This window comes from Agelaius phoeniceus, chromosome 3 (genome assembly GCF_051311805.1).
Source record: "Agelaius phoeniceus isolate bAgePho1 chromosome 3, bAgePho1.hap1, whole genome shotgun sequence".
Taxonomy (NCBI): Eukaryota; Metazoa; Chordata; class Aves; order Passeriformes; family Icteridae; genus Agelaius; species Agelaius phoeniceus.
Window position 1 is genome coordinate 91,972,674 of NC_135267.1, and position 13,621 is coordinate 91,986,294.

The 13,621-nt window shown below is 36.5% G+C and overlaps 1 protein-coding gene across 4 annotated transcripts in view; it reads right to left on the bottom strand.

Moving 5' to 3' along the window:
- Positions 1 to 13,621, bottom strand: part of MTA3 (metastasis associated 1 family member 3) — a 224,387-nt gene that overhangs the window by 145,966 nt on the left and 64,800 nt on the right. For all 4 annotated transcript variants that reach the window (XM_077175847.1, XM_077175846.1, XM_054629255.2 and 1 more), the window contains exons 9-10: positions 9,879 to 10,067; positions 4,620 to 4,694 (exon numbers count right to left, since the gene is read on the bottom strand). In XM_077175847.1, the coding sequence (XP_077031962.1) occupies positions 4,620 to 4,694; positions 9,879 to 10,067 (264 nt within the window). The remainder of the gene's footprint in view (positions 1 to 4,619; positions 4,695 to 9,878; positions 10,068 to 13,621) is intronic.

Here is a 13,621-nt window from a genome sequence, read left to right on the forward strand (position 1 = left end):
CCTCACCAGTCATAACAAAACTTGTCTGCTCTGTCCAGACTGAGGCTGAGCTTTTCTACCACAGTACTAGTAACAATCAAGTCCACTGAGTCTTAGAAATAACTAAACACTAGCATTAAATGCCATCAAAACTGTGGCTCAGGAACATCACAGTAACAGGACAGCTATACTATTGTCAAGATAGTAAATTCACAGACTAAATCATTACTTTCTTCATACCTGCAACAAACTCAAACCATTTTGCATTTCTACAATGTTGAGAAGTTTTAGTAATTGCCATATATTATACAAGTAACTAGGACAACAGTTTTTTCAACAGTGGCCCAAAAAATATAGAGTTCAGGTGTCCAAAGGTTTTCCAAAACATTTGTACATAAAAGATGAAGAAAAAACATTATTTCCCTGCATTTTCTGTACTCAAGACATTACTTCTGTTCACTTGAGAGAAAAAAGGAAAAGCAAGAGAGAAAAGAATTTGAATCATGGTCAATTTCATTACAGAGGATAAAAAAAAGGAGGGGACACATTTATACCCAGCAATAATAAATCAGTACTACCTGTCTTTATAAGGTGATTAAAATTCAGTCCTTCATTTCACCTGCAATCACCACTTCTCCTCTCTGCTGTACTCTTATTTTTTGATATCCAACTTTTGCAAGGTTTATAACCCAGGAAAATATTTCCCACCTTGAGAAAACTATCATGAGATGACTCTGCTCTGAGAGTCCCTTGCCTGAGCCATGAGGTGAGTCACAGGGTAATTCAGCTTTACTGGCCCAGCAGTCTGACTAAACCTCCTGGTGTAAACTGCTGTTCTTCTCCATTTCATTAAGTTGCCTCTTGTGTTGTCCATTTATAAAACTCTCACTTATAAAATTGCATCTTTAAGGAGTAATGTGTAACAAATAGACTTCTAATCAGTCCATGCCACCATTAATTAATTCCTGTGCAATGAGAGCTCTCTTCCATTTATCTCCAAAACAGTTGGTGTATTTTTCCTTACAGCTTTTTGCTGTTCACAGATGCCCAGTTTGGAGCTACAGAAGTGAATCCCATTGACACTGCTGGTAGTAGCAATCTTTCCCCAGTGCCAGACTTGGCAACACTGCTCTACCCTCAGGAGGCCCACAGAAAAATGCAAACAGGTCTGCTCTGCCTGCTTGGGTCAGTTTTTACAAGAGCAAGGAAAAAGAACAGCAGCAGCACCATGCTCCAAGTCTCATAAACTGGTAGTTTTTAATCTGAGAACATTTCACAGCCCCAGCAGAGGAGCTCCTGGTGGTGAACTTAACAGCAGGACACAGGTTTTCCACAACTGTCTCTCATTCCTTTTCTTATTATATCCAACAATATAGAACTTGTTTGCAGCCTGACAGAAGCATGTGAAACTGCCAGGCAACCACACTCAGAGCTTCCTAACAAACTGGTCCATTCTACAAAAATGAATAAATCTCACTGCACACCTACCACGAGCAAAAGAGAAAATACAATAAAGGGCAAAAAAGGATGAAAGTAGCCCTGAAGCACTGTCAGAATGTAAAGGCATGTGTAGGAAGCTGTATTAAGCCCTGATGGCAGTGCCAATGAGAAATAACTACATAGACATGGATTAAATTTTAGCATACTTTTAGTACTGGCATGGGGGTTGTAAGGAATGCAATTTAACAATTGCTTTTCTCTTTTATTTACTAAAGGGAATGATATACTGTCTTCTAAAAAAATAAATGATGCAATGATATTTCAGTATAAGCTATATTTTTATACATTAAATTTATGGCTACCATTGGTCTCTAAAAGCAACAGAACATGTCACAGCTTGAATTCTCACTGACATACCAACTTCTAAGTATAGAGAGAGAGGAAAGGATGCAGAAAGAAGACTACCAACAGTGCAGTTTCTGAGATTAAACCTCTGTTGAAATCTAGAGTCAGAACTGGTAAAAGCTGGAGGCTGAAACTGAAAATATTTAGACAAGAAACAAAGCACCAGTTTGTAACAAATCCCTGGAGCAATGTAATGAATTACTGGAGCAATGTAACAAAGAGAGCTGATGCTTTACCTGGAGAAAAAATTTACATCTTAAACAGTATATCAAACAGGTCTTACAGACTGCATTGCAGGGGAGGTCAGACTATACTAACCCAGTTTTTCATGGGGTCTAATGCTAGCATTGAAAATGAATGTTTGTGGGTTAAAATAACTTTTGTTAAAAACATCAACTTACAAATATCCCAAGAACTGACCACTTTCCTAAATTAGTACTGTTTTCAACAGTGGAAATAAATAAATGAGAGGCAAATGTATTATACTGTTGCAGAAGAACAATTTAGGCACCATTTAATGTGTTCACTCTTTCCCTCTTACGAAGTCTCAATAAAGTCTTTTCCCGTTGAATCGGACTTTCAAGGAGAACACCACAAATAAGTTTTCATTCAGTAGAATCAATCAATCAAACCTGGCCTTCCTCAAACACTGTATATAACACAGTGGACATGAGAAGTGCCCTATCAACAGGAATGATTACCCAAGGCTGAATTAATTTTGCTAGACAAATTCAGAGAACTTTAACATATCTTCCCTTCAGTTTGACTTGAAGGGAAGATGTTCTCAAAGCAAGGTGGTAGCAGTACCTCCACTGCCATTAAATCACCACATTTATAACCTAGCAAGAATAACATTTAGTAAAAATTATGATAAATAAACCTTTTTTATGCCTGACACAACACATCCAATTCACACAAAGAAATAAAGATAATTAAAAGAAATTTTTTATATTAAATCACACTGATCTAGAACTCAGAGATTGTATTTTAAGATTCAAGTATGTGCACTGACCTTTTTCATCTTCCCATTCCCACAAGTCCCCCTGCCCCTCAAGCATGTGATTTAGAGAAGAATGATTCTGAAATTTCCACTTTATTACTGAATACATTTTCTCCCTGAACTACATTCAATTATCACTGCTTGTTCTTTTTGGGAAAAAAAAACCCTACAGATATTGTTTTGACTGAACGGTATCAATTTTTACCATTCAAAAAAAACTAAACAAGGGTATGATGAAGTTCTGATCCCTTCTTAGGAAGGATTATAGAAATGTTAACCAGAATAAAAATTAAACAGTTGGCCTACACTGGTTTTATTACTGAAGATCACATAGGTGACCCTGAAAGAACATGTCTAAAGAATTCCATCCTGACGGTATTGCCATGGTCTGAGTAGGATGTTGGAAGTTTATTTAGTTACAAATAAAACACAGGCATTTACCAGAGCATTCAAGTTGCAGATAACCATAAAGCCTATGTGATTTTCCTGTAAAAACCCTAATCCTGTGAAAAGATATGCAGTCTTAACACATAGACTTTGATCATTGTAGCAATAGAATCATAAAGAGCTCTAGAGAACTACAAAAGGAATCTCAGTCTTTCACCAACTACTCCAGAGGAGCATTTCAGAAAAAAAAAGCCACATTTTTATCTGATTCTTAAAGATAATCTGTTGCCCAGCCATTAAGAGCTGACAAGATACACAGCAAATCTCTGCTGACAGCACCTCTCTAGGACAAAAACCAACAGTGGAAAAAAAAGGGGTTAAAGTGAAAGGAATGGTGACAAACCTAGAAAAACATGCCTTTATAGGCAACATATTACATTCTATTTGTATTATCCATAGAACTAAAATGTCCTAGTGATACTCCAAGACTTTACCATGCAGTAAAAAACCTTTCCCTTACTTTCCATGCCCTAACAAGATGATGTAGAAACAATTTCAAATAAGCCAGAACAACCTGAACTAATCATCCCTCTGACACATTCAATTTGAAACAAGTCCAAAGATCCGTCTAATAGTACAGCTGTAGTTATTACAGCATAAAAATTATTTTCAATACACTGTCCATAACATCACCATCAATCATGTGGCGAATAAAGGAGGTACTAGCTTAAACATTAAATCAGCAATTAAAATGGAGCCTTTTCAAGTATTTTATGGTCTAAACCAAGGAGTAAATATATTAAAAGTACATTATATAAAAAGCATCAACATTGACATTTTGCCTAAACATGCTAAAAACATCTCAGTATTGGTACCCAACAAAATCTTGATTTGTTTTTGCTCCACATCAACCCAAACAGTTGAATATTCAATCAGAAGGATGAACAAAACCACTGTGTGCAGAATGGTCTCAATTTTGAAATGCTGGTAATGCCAAAGTAATGCTTCATCCAGAAGTACCAATTAAGGGTTCATAACACCATCAGCCACTGTAACACAACGTATTTTGTGCTTCCTTCAGTCCCATGGCAGAGCTTCACAGTCTAAAGCATTTGCTCTGCAGCCCATTTCCATCTGATCCCCTACTGAAGGGGGAACCAGGAATCCTATTGCTTCAAACCAGCATAGAATACAAATAGGCTAAAAAGCTCTTCACAGCTATGGGACGTACAGCAGAGGATTCAACAATGCAGCCTGTAACACCACTGGTCTATATCCCAAAATATTACCTTAGGCCTCCCATCACGTATCTCTTCAAGAACAAAAACAGATTTTTATGGTTTAACAAGATCACTTTTTTTAAAAGAATGTCTCAGACTGGTTCATTCTGAAATAGCCATTGAATTACCTGCTGCACATATCTGTCAGTGGTTTTCCACATGTAGTAATACTCAATGATGCTAGTCAGCGACTTCCAAGGGAGCTGAAAAACATTTGTTACAAGTGAAAGTGGTTCCAAAAAATTGCAATGTCCACTTCTTATTAAACACATGTTAAAATCAAGTATAGTTGAGGCAAATACTAAAACCTGAATGTGTTAAATAACTGCATTAGAATCCATATGCAAAAAACCTACATATTGCAATTAACAATACACAACAATTAACAAGTATGCAGAATTATGGTATCATCCATCCAAATCTAAATGTAATTTATTCTTTTTAAGCCATGTAGTTAAACAAAATTATCAAAATAGAATGCAGATTTCCATCAGAAAACTCAGAGGTACTTCTCTTTTGTGAAGTGTGTCCGTTGGAGAAAAACATTAGGACTAAAAGAAATCATCTTGACAAGACTGTGCTTGAGTCTCATGATAATTTTACTCTTAAAAAATACAAAGGATACCATACATAGCTCAGATTTTTCATGTCCCATAACAACTCAGCTGCTCATACATTACCACTAGTTTTGCATAAACTCCCACATGCTCTCAACTATTATCAAGAAACAAAAGGATGCGAGGGACAAATGTTACCCCGAGCAACACGAGTGATACTGAGAATAAATATTTCACAAAAATCTCTGTACAAACAAGGTGCCTTTGATAATGACAATTATTTTGGGTACCCACATTCATCAGTAAAATAAAAATGTGTTAACCTAAGTGTAGGGGAGAAAATTAGGCAATCATTTTTAATTATCACCAAATAATCTATTTATCTCCACAAGGTCTTTCTATAATTTAAATTAGTATGTCTCATCGAAAATTTATGCAATTTTTCTTCATAACTTGGAAATGTAATTTGTGTGTTATATTTTCTAGAACCACACATTAATGCAAATGTTATCTGCTTTCTAGAAATGAGGACAAAGTTTAGGATGTTCCAGAAAATACAGGTGTGGAAACTGATCTTTCCAACCATACTAACCCCACTAGGCAGCTTTCTGCATGTTTTAAGCCATAAGAAGAGTTTCCAGCACCTTTGGTTAAATTCCTAAAACACCAGAGGAACATCATCTCAAACTCCTCTCCCTGCATGCAGGAGCTGACTACAAAAGGAATTTTTCAAGCTGCTTGATTCAGGTTCAGAGTCAGAAATGTTCCACAGTGTGTGAATCCCTGAACATTTACATTTGATCCAAAAGCAACAGGGTATGAAATTCTTATGCTGATGTCTCAATAGTAACATAACTCAGGTTCCTAAAATTCTTTTTGCTTTCTCAGGTAAATTATGCCTTGAGAGAAATGTTCCCTCAAAAAGGCCAGTGACAAGATGTTTTTGATGTAAGGTGACAGATAAAATGATTCTCAGTCTTCAGGTCCACATTCCCCCTGGCATCCAGGTGAAATGCTGTCACCCCAACTACCTGCCATTGACAATTGGTACATTTTAGCATATCCATATTTATTTTCCTTTCTGAGTATTTATTAGCATGTTCATGCTACAAATGCTTGTCATTTCTCTAGAAAATACTTTAATCTGTTTTAACTATGGCTGTGACACCAGTATGTTTATTTATTCATTAGGTATTTACAATTAAAGGAAGGTAATTAAGATGCTTGGACCAAATAACTGTAATCCTTTTATACTTTGATTCAAAACTTGGAAAAGCTGTTTGGCAGACTGAGTATGGATAACCTGTATTTCATTTACCTATGCACTTAATGCTCTGAACTGCCAGTGAAGCTGTGAACCACAGATTAATACATTGTCATTACCAAATTCTGTTCTTGAAAGAACTAAATATGCTCATCTGCACAACATTTTTGAAGCAGAAAATTAGCAAAAACTATCAGGTCTACAAAAACAGAGAGAGGGGAGTTTTAAATTTCTTTAGTTTCTCTAGGCTAAAAATAGACCAATCAAATTAGATCAGCAAGAAAAAATTAAGATTATAAAGCATCCTAAAATGAACATGGTAATTTTAAGGCATGTTTTCACAATTTCCTAAAGCTGGAAAGCAGTTGCTCCTGCTTTCTATAAACAGTCCATATTCTTGATTACTAAGGTCTTTCTTGCCCATATCTGAGATGTAATAGTTACAAATTTTAGAAAACTGTTGATTATGAAAAACTAAGAATTAACAAGTATATCATCTTTGTCTTACTGTTAGGAAAATAGTTACATTTGGAGAATATAGAATATTCATTCTTTTTCCATTCTACTACTCTGGAATGTAAAATAATTGAAGCACATCAAGTAAATTTAATTAGCTTGTAAGGTTTAGCTTGATTAGGATTCACACAGAGTCTTAAAGATAGAAGAACCTCTCCTATAAGAGTGAATGAGTCAACAGTTGATGAAAATTATTATTCAACAGCTAGATTGGTAACTTGATTACAATTGAGCATCTCCTAGCCATGAAAAAAATGTAAAGACCTTTACACCATTTAACTTATAACAATCTTGTTTACTAACATTTGGTGTTTGTAGCTTAATACTTGAGCTGCACATGGAACATCAAACAGTGGCAGTTCCCAGTAACTGCTGGAAAAGTAAATTAATCTGCCCTTTACAGAACTGTCATGTAAGGCTGCAATTGCAGCAGCTGTGCCTTGCAAATCTGGGCTGACACAGAAAAGGCAACTCCTGTGGGATGTAATGACTCAGGCAGGTACTACATCACCCTTCTGCTTCAGCAGACTGCTACCAGCCCCTTTCTGCCATGCAACATGACTTTCTTGCCTGTCCTGTGGCAACACTGCACAACTGCTGAGGTTGGAGTTTAATCTCAGGCACTGCAGATTTAATTTTATCATTAGATCCTACCTGGAGACTCAAACAAGTTCACACGTACACTATCAGCCCATTATCTTCTTTGCCCTTGCTCTTACAACACATCTAAGAGTACTTAGCAGAAGTAAACTTATCAATGGCTGGCCACTGAAGAGAGAGAGGATAACAGATGAAAGTACTATGGTGGAAAATCACTGCTTACATGCTACATAGTTATACCTACCTCACCTTGCAGAAACTTTTCACATATCTGTGATCTAAATCTCGAAGGACTATTTTCGATGATTACTTAAAAAGCAAATGTGTGTTTTCAAATCCCTGCACTTTTAGATTGCTACATAGGAAGTGAGAACACAAATTTTACACTAGAGAAATTAAGAAATCCCAAGACTAGACAATGGCTAACATAATTGAAAGATTTCAAATGACATAGAATTAAATAAAGACTCTGCACTGTTCTTAGTGCCATATAAACTGAGATATAAAATAGATGTTCTTGTAAGGATTAAAATTACACTTTTCCAAAAATTAAAAAAAAAACTGACTAAGAATAGATAATATCCCTGTTCTAACTAAAATAAGCTGCAATTAATTAGTGCCCCATATCCATTTGTGCTGCACTCTGACTCATGGTTAAGGTGCTCTCAGTAGACTATGCAATCTTATCACCAGATCTGGGTGTGTCTTCTGCTTTGGGAGGTGACCAGGGCAAAAGAGCTGCATTTTGGGAAGGAAGATTTAGTGAAAGAGGGAGGATATTGGGACAAAATTTTATCAAGGTATCCAAGACAAAATTTTAACATTGTAAACAGCTTCTATGAAAGTCATTCAAATATCTAGCATTTGAATATTACAAATGCAAAGCAATTCTTGCTACATGATACTACACTGCACCACTTTAATGCAGTAGTAGGTAACACAAAAATTATACAGAAAATAAAAATACTACATAAATACCAGAGACAAGCCTTCTGCATGCTTGCTCACAAACTGTGTTAGGACACAACTTGTAAACAGCCAATAAAACATGTTATATGCTTAGGGCATTTCCAAAAGCCAAATATTATATATTAGGAACCATTTAATTAGAAGGCATAGTCCTGAACTCTTGTACACTTACAAATGAGACCCATTTGCCTGTATAAGAAATAATGAGGAATGCAGTTTACCTTAAGATTTCTGTTCTAAAATATCTATAAATATTGGTTTTTGGTAATATTTTCTTGAACTTAAAAGAGCTGTTTCAGCCATGATGCAATGTTCAACCTTACGTCATCAATGTAATGAACATTTTCTCCCTTAGGAATCTCAAAATTAAGCATGCAGATGTAATACACCTATTAAAATGTCAGCTCCTTAGAAAAACAATAGCCTTCACTTCCCACCTTCATTCAATTACCTGTTCCATTTCAAACTGTGAAAATGAAGGAAAGACAGCTCATTGCCAAGCCTCCTCCCACTGTCCTGTAAGGACTTCTGTCTTGTAAGGACTTCTACATTTACCATACAGTACCTTTTTTTTCCCCCCCTCACAAAGACTATTAATAAACTTCTGCAAAGAAAACTTTAAAATCTGAGTTCTCAGAGTCATGCAGAATGAGATGAATGTGAAAATGTTTCAATTGACTTCAGTCTCAAAAAATGGAATTCCCTTGGTTCAAATCTTAACTTTTTCATGAAGCCCGACATGAACATGGTACAACAGAGGAAATATTTTTCCTTGAAAGAAAAAGGCTCTCCATAAAATGTGAAAAAAATTGCAGCAAATTACTAGCAATTCTAGCAATCAGTGTTAGAATCCATTTGATTTCATTACTCTGCATTAGAATTAGCAAATTAAAGGTTTACTGCCCTATAGTCTGATACTTCAGTACAAAAATGATTGTAGTTAGAACATATTGGAAAACATTTCTTTTACTTTTCAGAACTGCCAAAACATCTAATATGTCAAAACAACTCCCTGTAGTACATTTTAAAACCTATCTGAATTCAAATTTCTCTCTGCTAATCATAGTAGGAAACCCCAGCTTTCCAAAAACACCCAGGGGAGTCAGCCATGTAGCTGCTAATGAATTTCACTGGAAATTGTGGAAACACAAATTTCCAGTGAAATTCTGCAAAGCTCCTGGACCTTTTTCAGATGCTTGCAAGATCCTTGTACAACTCCTTATTGGAGTTTCTTAGCATGAGACGTCCTACCTGATATTAAACCACGAAAAAGATTATCTTCTGTCACCATCTTTCCAAACAACAGCAGTGAACAAGAAAGCATATTGACTTCCAGCCAGATAAAATGTATAGATATGCTAATCACACGTGTCAGCTACACAGATTTCTCCCCTAGCTACACCTTCCAAACCTACAGAAAGCAACTATGCTCAACCATGGCAAAACACAGCTCCAGGAAAGGGCACTGCTTTCATACTTACAAAGTCTTGTCGAATGTCATTGAAGTCCTTGCCATACTTTTCCAAAGCCTCTTCAAATAAGCTAGCTTCTGATGCTGACCACTCCTCCATTTCATCTCTACACAAGACAGGCCCTCCCAGTGGCACCAGAACACCAATGGCACTGCTCAGGTCATAGTTGTGTTTATGCAGTGTGTCCATTGCATGAAACTGGCAGGGACAAGGAGAGAATAAACACGTGTTTAAATTGACACTAGTCCATTTCAGTTAATGCAAATTCAATATATTATTCTCTATAAACCAAGCAAGGAGCCTCAATTAATGCTAAAATTAGAATCTATCTTGATATTGTATTTTTCCGTTGTGGAATGTAAGGAAAATAAATGGTTTATTACTTAATCTGGGAAAGGAAATACCTTGATAAAACGTTTACCAAAAATGACATTAGTTTATTAGTTCCTGAAAATTACTAGCAAATGTTTCTAAAGAATCTCTTATTGGCAGAAACTGGTTCTGAGAAACCCAATAAAGACAGTGGCATATATTGACTGTGGGTCCATTTTCAATTAACAGAAGCTCTAAATAATAACCAAACAGCTGCTCAGACATCTATGAGCCCAATATTCTCATTGCTGGAGAAGGAAGTCATTTATTGTTTTCATTCTCATCATACTGAAACAGCAGCAAGATTTTTGTCCCTTGCTCAACACTGTTATCACAGACCGGTAAATAGTGTTTCCTTGGTTGATTCCCTTTCTGTTATAAAAGGGAAAAACAGAAAACAAACAAATTAGAACAATCTTCCCACTGTAGGTAACACTGAATGCTCCCATTGCTAACAAATGATGGGGAATATAAAAAGTAAACAAATCCAACAGTTGGGAAAATGAGCAGCACGCAAGAAGCATTTCTGACTCAGGGTCCCAAAAGACCCCAGCAGCACAATCCAACTGGCTGTGCTGAAGGAGATATCAGAGCTATAAGTGTGATAATGTCTGTGACTCTCTATCAGTCCCCTCCCCATGTGTCCCACCACACTGCTGAGCTCCCCGTGTGGCATGCAAACTCTCACAAGGCCACACACCCAGCTATGAGAAAACCTTGCAAGGAAGGAGCATTCCTGCATTATGTATCAGTAGAGCAATTCCAGCTGAGCTTCTGCATATAAATCCAGCGCAAATAATGGATTTTTCTTGGGTTTTGCCACCTTCTATCAATGACTACTGTCTTTCTCCAGTGCTTACTATAAGTTTTTGAGTGCTATCAAGCACGAGATTCTGGAACTGTTTTGTCTGCAAGAAGCAATGTCACTATTATCCTGCAATGCATCATTTTACTTATGGTTCAATCAAATTCACCAGCCTAGAGAAAAGCCATCATTAAAATCAAGTATTCTAATAGTAAAGTATGTAACATAATGCCTAAAATCCATCAGCTTCATATTAGAAAATGTACATTGAAATCACTGATTTATTGTTTACTATTTAGGCAAATGAGTAAACCAGGTCTAAAGATTGAACTCTTACAGTAGATGTGGTACTGAGGTTGAAATCTGTTTAAATTGCAACCCTCATAGAACAGCAGTACACACAGGATGTCTTCCAAGCAGCTGCTGAATCCAGATCTATTCACTGATACCAACTTTCATAAAAACAACAACAGAAGTGAATACATTGGAATCTTGCTCTTGCTTTACATTCATTTTTCATCTATAATAAACACCTGACTCCATAACGCTTTTTTGATATTACTAAAGAAAAGATTTATACTGAACTCTGTGGATAAGTACTGCCTTCACTGAGCTGTCCTGTGACAGAAGACCACTGACAAGTTCTTTGATAACAACTCTGCCTTCTGCAGGGTTGTCAGCCCTGACCTGCATCAAAGTTCCACACTGCAATGCAAATTGTGGTAGCAAAAGCATGAGAAGTCTGAAGGCATTAGTAGAGGCTGAGAGAAAGTCCTGGGATATCTTCTTTCTATCTGCTTCCCCTGAAGAAGCAGGAGGCTGGGAGACCTGGCATTGCCTCTCCCAAGCAGGAGCCCGAAGGACAGAGAAAGAGCCACCCTTCCCAAAGAACTCTTGCCCAGAGCATGATGCTCAGCACAGACAGAGGGACACATCAGAGGAAAAGTGTCAGCCATGCAGCTAAATGGCAACTTCAAGTCCAAATATAAGCAGGTAGAGGAAGAAACTTTCCACCAAAAGCTAAGGAAGGGCTGCATGGAGCTGGAACAAAGGGCATGAGAGGGAAGGAATCCCGCAAGCAGCCACACAACACAGCTCCCAAACCATCTGTCATTCCAGAGTGAGCTGCCTCCAACAAAGCACTCAAACTGGAAACAGAGAGTAGATTCTCCAATTCAATCATACTTTAAGTGTGTTTACCTTAGGAGCCACATATATGGAAGACTAATAAAAATCATTAAAGAGATACTATCCAAAATGCAAAGGAAAAGACTGCTCATACCTTTCATTTTGAAGAGACATCCAATATCAGATTTAGGTCCCTACAGTAAGGTCACTTAAGCTCTTCTGAACAAACCCAGCACAAGGAGCAAGCAATGCCATGGACCTGCTTTGCTTTAAATGGCTTTCATGGTGAGTATATGCACTATAAAGTATTTAGGAATCTGAAACAGAAGGTCTTCAAGTCTCTCTCTCTTCTTAGATATCAATTTTCATTATGAAATAAAACTCTGCCTTTGAGAAGGCCAGAAATGCAAGTTTTAGTTGGTTGTCTCACAATTCTTGACCACTGTAAGAGAAGCCCCTTATCATCTAAGAAGGTAAACACACATTGTTTCACATCTTCTGTAGGGTTTTCTAAAAGCAGGGAGTTTCCTATCTTGTCTCATTACCTTCCCTATGTTTTCAAAATAAAAGAGCCTGAAAGCAGCCTCTCAGTTGTTATTCATCTGCAAGAAATGTGTACATCAGCCCTGGATTTATCTACGTTCATCATCTAGGTTTTTGTTTTTTGGGTTTTTTTTTTGTTTTGTTTTTTCTTTTAATATCAGTCTGTTTACAGTTATCTCTGATTAAAACTAAATAGGATTAAAACTTAATTAGGAACACTGGAAAGCCACAGGTGTGGTAAACAGAAATCCCATTAATATCACCTCAGGTGCAAGGGTTATCTGCCTTGCATTAAGAAGATAGATGATATAATTTTCTTAGTGTTACGCACCTATATGCAAAGTATAAATGAGATACACCACAAGTTCTGCAAATGTCTCTACCTTTAACTGCTGCTGAAAATATGCTCCCAATTAAGATGAAAATGTCTGAAAAAGTAACTATTATAATGACAAATATGTCTTTTCTTAATTTAGAAGGAAGTACATTGCCAAAAAGCTAAAAAAGTAGGGTTTTAAAAAGCTGAGGGGGTAGGAAAATGAGAAGAGACAGACACAATAATTAAGCCTAAGGTGGCTCCTTTGATGCCTCATTATAAGATATGCCTTTCATTAAGTGTAATGGAACTTAATGGATCATTTGCAATGGAGAAACATTAACATGGCACTCAAACAAAGTACCCCTTTATTAGCAGCATTGCACATGTACTTTCAAATGAGAAATTGCCATAAGGATAAATCCACTCTATTAAATACTGAATACAGGATGCAAATAAAGAAGGGATATGCAATATGTGAAATTTATTAGAAATTCTTAATCCAACGAAATATTAATATAATGAAAAATGTTAAGAACAATTTTGATGAACAAAATTAAGTATTTAATATGAATAGAACTGTGCTGA